This window comes from Ceratosolen solmsi, unplaced genomic scaffold, assembly GCF_000503995.2.
Source record: "Ceratosolen solmsi marchali unplaced genomic scaffold, CerSol_1.0 scaffold1, whole genome shotgun sequence".
Lineage (NCBI taxonomy): Eukaryota > Metazoa > Arthropoda > Insecta > Hymenoptera > Agaonidae > Ceratosolen > Ceratosolen solmsi.
Window position 1 is genome coordinate 11700100 of NW_011948415.1, and position 15963 is coordinate 11716062.

The 15963-nt window shown below is 25.3% G+C and overlaps 2 protein-coding genes across 2 annotated transcripts; one reads left to right on the forward strand and one right to left on the reverse strand.

Annotated features, from left to right (window-relative positions):
* Positions 1–5691: 5691 nt before the first annotated feature.
* Positions 5692–6477, reverse strand: LOC105368858 (uncharacterized). The gene is made up of 3 exons (XM_011507989.1): positions 6388–6477; positions 6088–6260; positions 5692–5980 (listed from the first exon to the last, which is right to left on the reverse strand). The coding sequence occupies exons 1-3, from the start codon at positions 6438–6440 to the stop codon at positions 5706–5708; spliced, it is 501 nt and encodes a 166-aa protein (XP_011506291.1). The 5' UTR covers positions 6441–6477; the 3' UTR covers positions 5692–5705.
* A 5912-nt stretch (positions 6478–12389) lies between these two features.
* Positions 12390–13649, forward strand: LOC105368859 (E3 SUMO-protein ligase NSE2). The gene is made up of 5 exons (XM_011507990.1): positions 12390–12657; positions 12722–12879; positions 12963–13056; positions 13136–13319; positions 13435–13649. The coding sequence occupies exons 1-5, from the start codon at positions 12582–12584 to the stop codon at positions 13532–13534; spliced, it is 612 nt and encodes a 203-aa protein (XP_011506292.1). The 5' UTR covers positions 12390–12581; the 3' UTR covers positions 13535–13649.
* The last annotated feature ends 2314 nt before the right edge of the window (positions 13650–15963 follow it).

Below are 15963 nucleotides of genomic sequence, written 5' to 3' on the forward strand. Positions count from 1 at the left end.
TTTTTTACTTTTAAGAAAGTATCTCAAAGTATTTACTAACATCATAAAAACGAAGATCCTTTAGCCTGGTAATGCGCACCTTCGACGTTCTTCTTACCTTCGATTTTTCTAATTCGAAAAAACCTTTATCCTTGCGAGTATAAGCAATATTAAAAGAGGATTGTCTTATTTCAAGCCAACTAGACACTTATATATAGACGAATAAAATGTATAGATTATTTTTCATTCATGCTTCACTTTAAACTAACGTATAATTGTAAGTGACCGTAGTAATTTGAAAAGTAGGTACTCGAGGGCAGATTTCATTTCAAGAAATCTTCGGCTCCTATCAATAAGAGCCACACCTACTTTGACGTTTGGTTTTGTCACCCGGGAACCATTGTTAGGTAGCACTTGTAAGTGGTGCTATTGAGTTTAGCCCCTATGGGCGGAGTGGTAGAGCATTTAGCTTTGGTTTTCGTAAAGAAATTTTGTTTCGTTTGTTTGAAGCTTATTTGAGCTCCGTGGTACAGGATTTTTGAATCGTACATTTAATAATATGATGGAAGTACTGAAAGCGCAGATAATGTAAAAAGCGGAATTATCAAAGAAATTTACAATGGGCCATTAGCATTTTTCTGACAAAATGAATTTATAATTAAGACAATTGCTCATTATTTATTGGTTAAGCGCTTATTTATAAGCTCATAATAAAATATCAATAATAAATTTTAATTAACGTTGACTGGATATTTCTTTGCTTATATAATGAAAATATCCCTTTCTACTTTTGTCATTTAAAAATAACACGAATTTTCACTGGTAAAAACGATTATTAACCATTATTTTAATTCTTTTTTAATATTACCTTTGTCTTCATTTTCTTTATTGATACTCGTATTTAGTTAACTCTTTCTCTCTCTCTCTCTCTCTCTCTCTTTTCTAATTATTCTAAAGATAATTTTGTAGTGGTTCGTTAATCCTTATAGTCGCTATTCTGTTAAATTTTCTACTCCCTCGAAACACGATTAAAATCCTAAAATAACGTACGGTATTTTTAATTAAAAAAAAAAAAAAAAAATTAAAAGAAAATAATTAGCTTAAATGTATTAATAATTGAAATGTTAGAAATAGAAACAGGATTCCAGTTAAATAGTATTGATATTTTACATAATTTGATAATACTTGCTTTTTGTAAGCTAGTTGTGTGAGAAAATACAGATAAGTGAAGTGAGTAAAATTTTTACGGAGATAAAAGCTGTGAGTCAATGATTCGATAATGATTTTTCTAAAAAAGTATTAAGTTCATCAATCTTTTAAACATCTTTGTGCCGAATAAGCTCATTTTTAGAGTTTTTCTTATGATTCAGTAATAAATTTTCTATATATATATATATATATATAAAAAGTCTGAATAATTATATAAATCGTATATATACGACATTATTGGATTTTAAGTTCTTAAAAATAATGTTCAGATAATATTTTTACATGGATCATTTTTCCTATAATTACTCACATAAAGAGTTCGAATATTTTTCCTAGATCGTATTTTATTATTCCGAATCATATGGATTTTCATAATAAATATCGTCAAAATATATTTTGAGTAAATTAACTAGTTTATTTTGTATTAGACTAAAGGAAAAACGTATTATTCATTTAATTCCTTTCGCTACAGTACATCTACCGTTGTTACATTATCATAATTTATATTTAGATTAGTACTCTGATTAGTTGATATCTTATATTTTTAAAATTTTTAATTTTTTATGTGTTTATGTAGTATTCTTGTTAGATGATCGGTAAAATCAAGAATTTTTTTTTAAATTCAATTAACCTATCAATATTTTTACTTATTTATTGAATAAATATTCCAAATATAATTAATTATAACTTATTATAATAATATAATAAATTTTTATAATTCCTATAATCGTATAATCTTATGTTGTTTGTCATATATTAAATTAGAACTATTGATTTTAACATCAAAATTAATGTCAATATTGTTACAGTGTTGTTGTAAATAATAGTTATAATATTATTGTAAATATCTTTTTCAACGTCCATTAAAAAACGATATAAATTCTCAATAGGATATTTAAAACATATAGTATGAGTTATTTTATTATTAATTATTAGACAATTATCAAAGTGATGAAGTTCGCCATTACTAGCCAATCACAATCTGCCAACATATCGTTTGATCATCCATTTTGAAATATGAATTGTCAATCTCCGAAGTAAATCGATTTTTGATACTAAACGTAAACGTTTGCTACTAAACTACCATTTTTTTTCATCAATTCTATTGGAATCATAATTTATTTGTTGTCAGTGCAAAAAAAAAAAAAAAAAAAAAAAAAAAAAAAAGATGCATTATTTGAGGAAAATGCAACCACCATTCATCTTTTTGATGAACCTCAGTTGGCATTGGCTGATTTTTGTTTGTTGTCGCTATTTTAAGAACTAAGTGAACTTCAAGCATTATAATTAATGTTTTATTCTATATTTTTAAAAGTAATACCGAGCAGGTCGAATGTTAGCTGTGTTTAATTAAACGCTATTGTTTACGAAATTTATAAAGTATCTTTTTACGATTGTTTATTCTTTGTATGATATGTAAATTAAGTTTAACTATCTTAGTTTAATTTGGATAAAATACGTACTTAGAATTATTATATATTATAATTATTATATGTACATATATAGTTTTTGGTAATTAAATAATACTTTGTAAAAAAAAGTTGAAGCGACGATATGAATAAAATTAAAGATCAAAATTTGTTAAAATTCTTGAAATACTGAAAATGTAAAATAAATTTTATATTGTACTTAATAAGATAACGTGAATCAGATTGAGAGTCCGTTGTCAGATCGAGAGAGAGAGAGAGAGAGAGAGAGAGAGAGAGAGAGAGAGAGAGAAAGCAAATTTAATAATATTATAATTAATTAAATTAGAACATATATAAACGTGAATATTTCAATATTAAAAATATAGATATATGAATAATAAATTATATTATAAAAAATTAATGGTTGATATGGGAAATGGCAATTGAATATAAATAATTGATTAGACGAATACAAGAAATAATTTTATGTAATTTTTAAAATTTATTTAATTAATATATTTTCATCGTTTTACACGTAATCGATCTAATTTTTTTAAACATTATATTAAATATTTCCGTTAAGTCTTTAAAAGAAGTTTGATTACCTAATAAATTACATAATAAATCAGTGAATATTTGTCGTATTGCGACGTGACTCGAAGTGGCTCAAATTACGCTATAACCGTCTTGCTTCAGGAATGAGGTGAACGTTACGGTATTGCGGTACCTAACTTCTTGAATAACTTGGGTTTTACGAACATAATTTTACTAAAATCTACGGAGTAAATTAAGGATAAGGTGTAATATCATTTTTTTTTTTACTTTTATGATTGTTTTCAATGTCGAAAACAATTAAATTAGAAATTTGGAATTTACTATTAAATTTTTGAAATATATATATATATATATATTGGTTACAAAGCAAGATTTTAAAATAAATTACTCCTTGAAAGTCTTAAATTTTCTTAGTTTGTAGTGAAATTCTTTAGTATAAAATAAGTCATACGATAAATTTGTAATACATTTTAATATATTATTAAGAACATCTTTTACCCATACTGATATAAGCAATAATATTGATTTGAAATTTATCTATTACATTACTTTTATTTACTTCTATTAAGTACCGAAGTTTAGCCTTCGACGATGAAATAACTATTATCGTTTCGATTCAAAGGTTATTAAATCATTTTATCACTGATCAGGATATTTTTAGTTTTAAACATCATTTAATCCATATGATTTTTGTCTATATTAAATTTTACTAGCTAAGACTTTCCAATAATAATGTATTAAAAAGAAATAATGGAGAAGAAATTAAAAGATAAACATTTTTTAATGGTTAAATAATTTTATTAAATGAATATTGCTTTCTTACATGTTTTGACAATTGAGTTAAGATTTATTATTTGTTTGTTATTATTTCATATGGATGAGAAATGTAATAGACATGTTAGGATTGCCAGTTAGGTTGTCGGGTTTAATTAATATGTTTAGGATATTGTTTTGGATTGCATTTATTCTACAGATAGTTTGTGAATTTTCTGAACTCGTGACTTTAGATATCATTGAATTCAGTACAATGAAAGGACAGATGACATGTTGTAAAAAAAAAAATATATATATATATATATATATATATATATATTTCGTTAAATGAAATTCGGAAAATTCTTAAAATATTCTTAAAATTAAAATATTAAGTATGCCTAAATTAATTGATTTAGTAGCCGTTAATTTACGTCTAATGATATTATGATTCGTTGCATTAATATATACATAATCACAGTTTATGCCATTTACATATTCTTTTTCTAAACCGCATTTGGTTTACAAAAATATTAATGAATATCGTAGTATGGCGTACCTTCAATTCCTTGTCACATTGGAAATTATCAATGATGACTTACAAGTCTAATAATTCTATGATAAAAGAAAAATCGAAGGCTATTCTGCAACATAAGCAACTACAAAATTTATATATTCTATAAAATATATGAGCTTATAATATAGGAACTGTTACTGCACTAGCATAAGAAATACTTCGAATGTCATGTCTTAATATCAGACATCCTAAAACATAAATATTTGTTGATATAAATTTTACCGTAATTGAATATTTAATTGGAATGTCGAATGGCTTTTAGTATCCAATATATTATAGAAAGTACTAGTAGTCTATTGTTATTTAAAATGTTTAACTTCACAATTAAAATTAAAATCTTTATTTACCCCGGATTTAGTAATTTTGTTTGGTAAATTATTAAGCCCACCGTAGGAATGTAATACTTTAGATTCACCCGCCCAGATGTAAAACATTGCGATATATCCTTTTGTATTATAGATTAATCGTAATTCTTAAAAAATTCTCCATAAAATATGGGTTAGCGTGATGGTACTCGTTTCGATTAGGGAAAACGAAAGCGTCGTTCTTCCGCCAAACTCCTTCTTTCTGGTTTATACTCCATCTCGCTTTGTACTGGATCTTGGCTGTAATAAAAATTTTAAATACTCGATAAATACAAACAAGTGTACGAAAAATTAAAATATATATATATATATATATATATATATATATAAAGGTAGATAGCTTAATTAACTAATGAAAACAAAATTCAAATATTCACATAAAACGCCAATATTTTATTTACTTGCCTTTAATAGCCTTTTATATTATAAAATCTATTTACTAGTCTTTGAAATTATGAAGAAAAAAAGAGATAGAAAATAGTTTACAATTTTTTTTATTTTCTAATGCCAATTATTTCAGTTGTTATCTATATAAAAATAAAAAATATTTTTATTTACAAGAAAAGCTTGCTCGAAAATAGTTATTAATAAAGTTTATAAATGAAGTATATGTTTACAGATAGTTAGTTACATTAAATAAATAATTAATATATTAAAATAATATTAAGATAATTGTTAAAATGTACGGTACATTTAACATTAAACTTAAATTGTATTTTATATAAATTAGGCTTTTATGATTAAAATCAAACATTATTTAGCTTGAAAATTCAATTACTATTAAATTAAATGACTAATCATAATACATAAAATGTTTTTTAATGAAATGTTCACTCACCTTGACACGATTACATTGGTTTAGTACAACCATGTAGGATTATTTATGTTGCAGAAATTTTGAAGATTTAATAGTTCAGAGCGGTGCCTTTGGGGACTTGAGCTTGCGGAACTGGAGCTATAATCTTCAGCGCTTGAAAAAGCAGAACGATAGCCTTCCGAACTTGATCGAGGAAACCAGTGCCTCTCGGGGCTTGAAAAGCCAGAGCGATGCCTCTCCGGACTCGAGAATGGCGAATTACATTGGAAATCCTTGGGAGACACGGAGCGCAGAAGTTTGAAATCTAATACTTTCACTAAAAATGGTAGAAATAATTTTTATAGAGGATTATATATGATTATCGTTATATCTACAGTTTAAAATATTAGCTGTAAAGAAGAAAAGTATTGGTTAAAGTAGTACCTGAATCGGGATCCCCGACAATCTCGATTGTGTGAAAATCTTTATTATTATTGAAAATCACTTCAATTTCTTGTTGTTCAGTTTCATCTTCTTCCCTTTCAGCTTGAACATGAAAACGGGCCGGTGTGACTTTGCCGCTATCTTCGATGTTTCGTATGTCTTTATCAGTAAATCTAAATTTTCAAATAATAGAACTATTATTTATATTTGTATGATTCCAATGATATTACTTGACTTGCTTTTTTTTTTAATTTTTATTTCTTTTTCTTTTTCTTTAATAATAGATTATTATTCACTTACGTGTTTAGTGGAGTCTCGTGTTGATTTTGCTCGTCAATGCACTTTGGATCCATTGATAGATTATAATTTTTATGCACCGATTGTCACGTATACACTTGCTAAAAGTCGAGACCAAATAATATAATCTTACTCAAATGAAAATCGACAAACGTTTCGTAGAGACAACTTGAATAAAAGGACTATCACAGAAGGATGAAGATAAACTAAGTTTAAAGATCGATTTGCAATCCCGTATATATAGGTGGACAACTCGTATAGAGGGGGTAGTTCTCATAGAAAGTATTGAAATTTAAATTCTGACCTTAGGAAACACCACCAGAAATAAGGGTTTTCGGAATTATATTCATAATGTAACGATGGTTGTATCATATAGTCTCAGGTCATATGGGGAAGATGTGCGTAATGGGGAGACATTACATGGAAATATCTCACTTCTCATTAGATGTCATAAAGTTTACACGAATACGAACAATGGAAATTTAAATATATAGAGAGTCTCAAGAAATACAAGATTGCTTCGTTCGCAAGACTTAAAATAACGGGAAAAATCGTCATTCTATTGGAAATATTATTAAAAAGAATATAATTACCAAGGGGAATAATTGTATTTTCTTGATTTGAATATTGAATATTGCTTTTCAATATTTCAATATTATTCACACTATTTAGATTAATAAATTATTAACGGAATATTAAAGAATACAATTTAATACTGATAAAATACATAAATACAGAAATTCTTTATGGCATTTGCGTTCCGTCAATGAAATATTCAAATATAGATAAAGTGCCGGACCGAACGATATACTTTATAATTTATTTATGAAACTTAGGTTCACTATTAATCTACATTTTCATTGCTGAATTTGATTAATTTTAATGTATAATTTCAGGCCCAACCTCATCATATTAGTAATTAATCAATAATCAATTCTTAATAAACTTTACCAACGAGTGTTAAATTCTCGCAAAAAAAAAAAACACAAAAACAAAAACAAAAAAACTACGTACATTCATCTTGTATGCGATAACGTCTTATATTATAAACGGGTAACGATAAAATTTTTACAATAAAAACAAATCGATATTCATCGTTCGTATGGTAACGAGAATCTTAATAATCGTGCAAGAATCGTGCAAGAATCGTGTAAAATAATTTTATATTACCTAATATTATTAATTATGCATATATCGTGTATTTTTTGTATTTGGTAGAGTATTTAAATAACGTAATGTTTGATTATATATTTGCTATATACCCACTGTATACAATAAAAGAATAAGGAAAATACGTTCTGTTAAAGGTCATGAATTTTTCTCATTTTCCGCCTTATGTACGTTCTACGAAAATTAAATACCTGCCTGGGATTTACAGCAAGAAGTAATTTTAATTTCTGATTTTTCTATATTATACCAATGCATAAACATCTCATTTATTACGAATACTTACAATCAACATAAAATTATAAATAAAAGTATTATTTTGAATTTCATAATTAATCTAAATGTCATTTCAAATGCAATTAATGCATTACCAAGATCACCAGCTTTTAACATTCAATATAAATTCAAGTAATTAATTAGACTTACAAGAATCGCTTTAATAATAATACCATTTCTAATAAAATCGACATAATTTCTATTTAAAGTAAATGTTATTTCTGCTAATGCGAACAATCGCGACAAATCATTACTTTTTCAATGCATAAAGATATCCATTTAATAAATCATTGTTCGCAGTGGTCGAATCGTATTACACACGAAATGAAAATTATTTTCATCGTTTCCATTGTAACTAATTGCAATTAATGTTCATTTTTTTTTTTTTTTTTTTTTTTTTTTTTTTTTCCATTATCGATTATTTATTCAATAACAAATACAGGAAGGAGAAAAGTGCAAAATATTTATATAATTTTTCAGTAAATTCATAGTTATAAAGAAAATATATTTACAATATATAGACAAAAAGGCGCGTGCGTTTGGGCGTAGGCGTGTGGGTTTTTGAAGAAATGGGATGGAAAAGTAGGTAGAGGTAGAGGACAATGTTTCTTAACTGATAGGCATACTTGATCGGTAGGGTGCAAAATCTCAGGTAATAGAAATTGCTTTTGAGCCTACGAAAATAAGGACGTATCATGCAATATGAAGCAACGAATTTCTTGCGATAATGCCATAAACTATTTGATTGAATCACGCTTTCACAATTATAAATCATCAACTTATGACTTATTCATTTACGACTTATTGTAAATAATGTTAAAATAGATTGATATTAACGAATTTTTACGATTATATGGAAAAAAATTTTGCAGAAAAGCAATTGGTTTGTTAAAATTTGAAACTATAATAGAGTAATGTAATATAATCAATACAAAAATTTTTGTTCAAATATTTAAATAATTATAATAAAATATATTTATTTCTCAATTTATGTACATTATAATCATTACGTCAATTACATTTCTTGGCATTAAATTATTGCTTTTAATCACTTCCAGTAGCAATTCAATGTGCCTGAGATTAATACATAAATGGAATAATGATAGGCTAATTTTTATTACACAAATGATCCTTTCTTTAATTAATATCACATAAAATTATCTTACCTTATATGTATCTCATGATATTATTTGAGCTGAATTAGGAATTTATTTAATTTTCATTTTAAATACAGCCTCATTGTACAATACAATTACATTATACTACATATACGAACGAATGTACATAGAAATAATTAAATTAACAAAACAAAAAAAAAAAAAACGACTTTTGCCTTTATAAACTTATTTAAAAAGAATGAACTGCGTACAGTGAGTGGGTACAATTAATAGTTTAATTTAATAAAATTTAATAGGGCAAATCATTGTGATATGATAATAATGAGAGGACTTAACAAATGATATTATAAAAAACTTTTATACAGAAAGATTTTATTCTTATGTTATCTATGCTATTATTAGTAATATTTGTTATTCTGCTCAAAAATCAAGATCCATGGATATTACTACATTTTTGTTTAAAATTTTACGAAAGCAGTCTTGTATTATATTATTCAACTAGTAATTTTTATTCATTTATTTTTTAAGATTAATATAATTTTACTTAAAACGTATTTATAATTAGAACTTTATAATTAGATTGCAATTTTTTTTAAGAATAGGTGATCTTAATTATAAGCTATTTTTAATATTTATCCAATGACCGATTTATATTTGTAGAAATTGATTTTTATTATTATACAAGAGTTTTAAAAACATGAGTATTGTTATTCAATCATCATGAAATATCTTAAAAATCCAAATATGGGCATGTAAACGAGTAGTACCGATGATAAAGCTTTTCTTATAATTTATATATAATTAAAAAGATTTCAACGATAAACAATAGAAGGAATAGAAAATTAATAAAACCGAACGAATAAATTACATATAGTATAACGAATGAAATATTACAATAATATACAATAATAATAATATAATAAACAAATAACATATAATATAATAAACTGTACTACGATTTTAGTTTGAGACGCTATTCCTTAAAAAGTGTCGGTACTTCGTTTGTCATGTTTCTCTTTAGAAGATATTACAGTCTCACATACGTATTCATGATTTATACTGGCATTTGTGGAGACGTAAAAGGCCAGAGCACGGAAACGGTGGGACATTTTCCAAAACGCAATACAACCTATCGTTGACAATTTTCTCCGCCCACATTCAATATTTCTAGAAGAAACCATTACCCAAGCGTAAGCCCCCCAGGTTTGAAGATTATTTGTTTTTACGAAATTTCAAGGGTAACATCCAACCTCGTCGCCTTTTACGTTCACAGATATTATTTATTTATTTAATATTTAGCATAATATTGTGGCATAATAATCAAAATGTATGAAAGATTGATGCAATCGCTCAATGAGTTAATACAATATTTAATTTGTCTCTATTGTTAAGGAAGAATATTATTTATTTTTAATAACCATACGATATTATCATAGGAATTTAATTATTTAGAGAATTATGTCGCAAGAAATTAATTTATGTACGATGAGTAAAGTAAGAAATATAGACATGACAATATGGTATGAAATTTAAGATTATCTTGTTATAATATAATTTCTCTTTCAATCGAATATTAAAACAAAACAAAAACAAAAAAAAAAAAACAAAAATAATTCACTATGAAAATTATATATTTCTATGATTACTTTAATAGCTTGCGTTTTTGAACATATTTTGTAATGGGAATAATTGATATATTTCACGATGTCCCTTTCATAGATTTAAAATAAAATTGTTCTAAAAATATACACTCAAGCATAGTTTATTTATTTTTCAGATGCATCATTTACATTTAAATTTGTATTCATCGTCGCTACTTTGCCATTATTGGCGAATAATAATTAGTAAAATAAGCAATTATTAATTAATAATTAGTTGTTAAGTTAAAAATGATTAAAGAAATTCATAGACTTCATCATAAGAAAAATACCAATTAGAAATACAAGCCTATAAGTATGTATTTTATCTTGATGCAGTTTGTATGAAGATAATTTTCTATTCATTACTTAATGATTGTGTCTGATTTTGCAACAATTGTAGGATTATTTATCAATGCCAAGAAATTGAGCATTGGGCTGTATACCTGGGGAGAACAATCGTCACTTTAGAAAATGAATACGGTAAGGGACATTTTTCACGGCCAAATCGCTGTGTTGTCTGTAGTTTTAACAAAGATGGGTATAAATCATGGGCACATGTGTTACATTGCATTATTCTATAGGTGGTAATTGCAGAAAACTGGGGAAAAAGGAGCAATAGTCGTTAAACTCGTTATTCTCTTTCTCATAAATAGCTCACACAAGGTGTAAGACGAAGAGAAAAAAGTAATATCTTGTTTTGTGTCCAAATGTCATTTGCTTTCGGCTAATTTCCAACGTGAATCTGAATATAAATATGACTACCTACGTTATCCATTGATCTTAGAAAATTTTCAACAAGAACGACAATTTTATATATATATATATATATATATAAATAATAAAAAGTATCAAAATATCTAATATATATTGATAAATTAATTGCCTTAAATTTTCCTAATATATTTTAATAATACATTGTAAGGTAATTTCGTAAAAGATTATCAATTACAATGAGATACAATATTTTTAATTTTGTTTTAACTTTATTTCTATGGTATTTCTAATGAATCTAATGTGTCTTGAAACAAAGAGGACAGTGACGATGATCCCGTGAGTTTAGAAAAATTGCCCTTTCTACTTTCATAGTTAACGCATACTATTAATTTCATAAATGTGTTATTATTTCGTTTACCTTGTAAATGTCAAATTTGCTTGCAAATAAAAGCTGAAGTTTAAGAAATTTTAAAAGCAAGCGGCTAGTCATTTGCACAAATTGGATTCTTAACTATGCACGTGCCACATAGATAAATTACAAATATGGAAGTGCGTGCGTACAGAATGTATCAACGAATATAAATACTAGATAATGACTTTGTTCTCACCGGTATTTTCACTTTATAAAACTACGTAGATATTAGGTATTTGTATTTTTAAAAACTTATAAAACATACAATTTTGTCCCTTTGCTTTGTAGCTTTTATAAACCTTCACAGACTCATACAAAATGATTTTAAAAAGTTTCGATTTGAAAAAAAGAAATACTTCTGATTAGAAATTTCCGTTACAGTAATTTATGGGTTTACATATATATATATATATATATATATATATATATATATATATAAGACAAAGAGGAATGGAGGTGTAGAAATAGTTTTTATTATTCTTTTCCTAACCGACCGTGAAAGTTCTCAAGCTTATTCCGTTCATTCGAATATTTCCTTGTCACATTATCGGGTAAGTGACACGTCATAATTTGCAAACAATTCAAAAAGTCCCAGTCATACACCAAGTTCTTGTTACATTTCAAAGTTAATTAATAATTTTGTTTATTTATTTTTGCATTAATTTTTTTTAAATTCTTTTATTTTAACCTAATAAATGAGAATAATTAACCAAGCGAACGTGGAGTATTAGCCAATGTTATTCAGTGTTCCATGTGTCACATAAGTTGTTGTGATTAATCTGTAGAGTGCTAAAGTAAATATTTATGGAATAAATATGTGAATGTGTACAGAAATTAAATTAGTTATTTAACAAATTTCTAAAAGTAAGAATGGCTAAAATCAATAATCCAGAGGTATTATATAGGCATTTCTGTAAAACAGCATCGAATATCATTACTCATTTTGGTAAGTTTTGAAATTTTTTAGGTTATGAGACGAAACAATAAACATTAGTTTTATTATTTAATAGACAAAGATGAGAGAGATAATATCTTAAAAGATTTAAAAGAAATTGTTACTAATAACTGTATCTGTGATCAACGAATAATAAAACTTAATGAAACAATAAAGGATTTAGTCGTTGATATCGATAATAGTGATACAGATCACACGATGAAGGAATTTAAGGTAGGTGAAAATTTTTAATTATTTAAAAAATAATATAATTTAATTCGTACGTTCATAAGAATTTACTGTTCATGAAAATCTAGAAACAACGTAATAAAATGCTTGCATATAAACCGGACATAACAAATCATCAAAAACTAAAACAATATTTTAACGAAGTAGAAGAATTAATCAAAGGTGAGCTAGTATTATTATGCAAATATAATTGTAAACTATCAATTAAATTTATTATTAATTATGTCGTTACTGATAACAGCCGAGGATGATGTAATACATAATCAATTGAACGACGATGATATACAAATAACAGAAAATGATATTAATATTATCGATCCATTTACAAAGAAACGTATGATCGATCCGGTTAAAAATAAAATTTGTGGTCATGTCTACGATCGTGAAAGTACTATTTATATTCTACAGATCAAAAAAGATACAAGGTAGGTCTTATAAATTCTTAGAACACTATTACAATGTTAAGTTTATTTATTTATTTATTTATTTATTTATTTATTTATAACAACAATTAAGTTTATTTATTTATTTTATTAATAGGTGTCCAGTTATAGGGTGTATTAATAAGCAGTTCATTCTTGAGGAAAATTTGGTATCCGATGTCATTACAAGAAAATACTTGCAAAAACATCCGACTTGAACTTCCCATATTCTACTTATTATTTCCATCTTCATTATTTGTAAAAATAAAAATTGATACGGATATTTGAGTAGAGAGTAAAAATTTACCTATAAAAAAATTACTTATAATTGAAAATTGAAATTGTAAATATACAATAATACAGTATTATTAATTATTATTAAAATATTCTCTCATTGCAATAAAGCTAAGATAATATATTTAAATATAAATTTATTTTGTTTTTTTATTTAATCCATAGAAACTTCATATTAGTGAATGTTAAATAACTTCAGTTACCTATTTGACATATTGAGTTCAAACAACATGTCAAATATAATAGGCTATGTCTATATTTGTATTTTTTTTTATTATTTTTTTTTATTACGTAATTCATTAAATACCTCAAGAACCATATAATTATTTGATCTGAATACAGGAATTTGGATTTGACATGAAACAAATTAATAATGAAGATAATTGTTGGTCAAAATCACTCAATTTATATGAATATAACTTTTTTAACATTGATAATGTTAATGTTATAGCTGTAAGTAGTATTAATAATTGGCTTTTAACTCCTTTTAAGGCATTGTTTAAGTTTTATATATATATATATATATTTATTTATACGTGGTGAAACATTTTTCTTTTATCAAATTTAGTTTCTAGAAAAATTGAAACAATTAAATAAAGTACCTACTAGTTGTTTTAAGCTGAAAAGAATTGAATCATGTAATCTAAATATTTGGAAGAATTCAAATTTATGTTCAAATTTGAGTTCAAATGTACATTCTCATAAATATATGTCATACAAAATAGACAATATTCAACCTATAATAAATGATTATACAACATCATTTGATTATCAGAAACAAATCGGTATCAAACACATAATCAATGGTAAATTATATAATGGAACAAATTTATTTGTATATTCATAGAAACATTTTTTTAAATTTAGAACTTCCTGTCGATTGCAATAATTTACTAACGACAAGATATAATATTAAAGGGGTTCCATACATTGCTCAAGATTCTCATATTGTTAATTATAATCAGAAACATTTGGTATGGCTTTAAATAATTGCTAATTGAATATTAATATTGAATAAAATTTTAATGATAAATGAATTAGTTTTATGAAAAATTTCAACCATGGACATCTAATATTTTTATTACCAAATCGTTTTTAACTCAAAAATTAAATTTGCGCCATATCTTTGGCACAAAAGAACCTCATGCATCAATCGTTGATTATTGTAATTTCACCCAACTGAAGTAAATACACGATTATTCATTAATTAAATTAATTTGTACTAATGTTTTTTTTTAATAATTTGTTTATTACGTAGTTAAAAACAAAAATAATTTTACGCATTTTTCGTGCGAGCTATTATTTTTGTTATTGTTTATTATTCCACTACTTAGGTGAATGTAGGTTAATAATTTGTTACTAAATTTACAGTTATATACATTGCTTTCAAAGTGATATATGTAAGAATATTTTGTTTAATGAAAAAAATGCGTATGAATTAACTAGTTATGAAGATAAAAAAGTGATTACAGATAATTTTCCAGGTGCTAGTAATATTTATTATATGATAAAAATATATATTTTATTGTATTACAATATTTCGTATAAAATTCCAACAAAGAATTATTTTAATTTCTCTTGTTATTTTATCGTTTATTTGTACTACTTCATACATTAAATATGTTTAAAAAATTCTTCAGATTGTAAAGCTTGTTATGATAATTATCATAATTTGACGAAACGTCTTGTTTTGTCACATGCACACTACGATAGTAAGAATGAGGATAAATCTGTGATTGAAACTCGTGGACATGAAGTAAATGATAAAATAATAAACAAAGATTTATTAGAAAGTGACCAGAATTATAAAGAAGACATTGGCAATTACTATGGCTCTAACGACGTTGCGTTAATAACGAAGGAAGAGGTTTTATACGAAAATGATTCGGTGACATCCGATAAAGCAATTTCTCTTAACTACAACGATGATAACGACAATAGTTAGTATTAAATATGCATTGTTTTATTACTTTTTAAATTGACAGAATAACTGTAAATATATAATGATGTACGGAAGAGTTAAGCAATAATTTATTGGTAATTACAAATTGATCTTTGCAAATCTATAGAATAGAAAAAATAAAATTAAATAGGTAAAGAGAAAAATCACGAATCACAGCCAACAATATGAAAGTCTGTTTTTCGTGATTATCATGAAACATAAATCTCTTGATTGTATATTTGTCACAAACTAGCGATAATCGATAATTAATATATAATAAAAATAAAATTTTTGAAACGATAAAAACACAAATTTTGATTTATTGTTATTTTTGTGAAATATTTTAAAAAATTGTTATTCATACTTAATATTTTATTTTAATTTAAGGTTTAATAAAATTTATGAATTGGT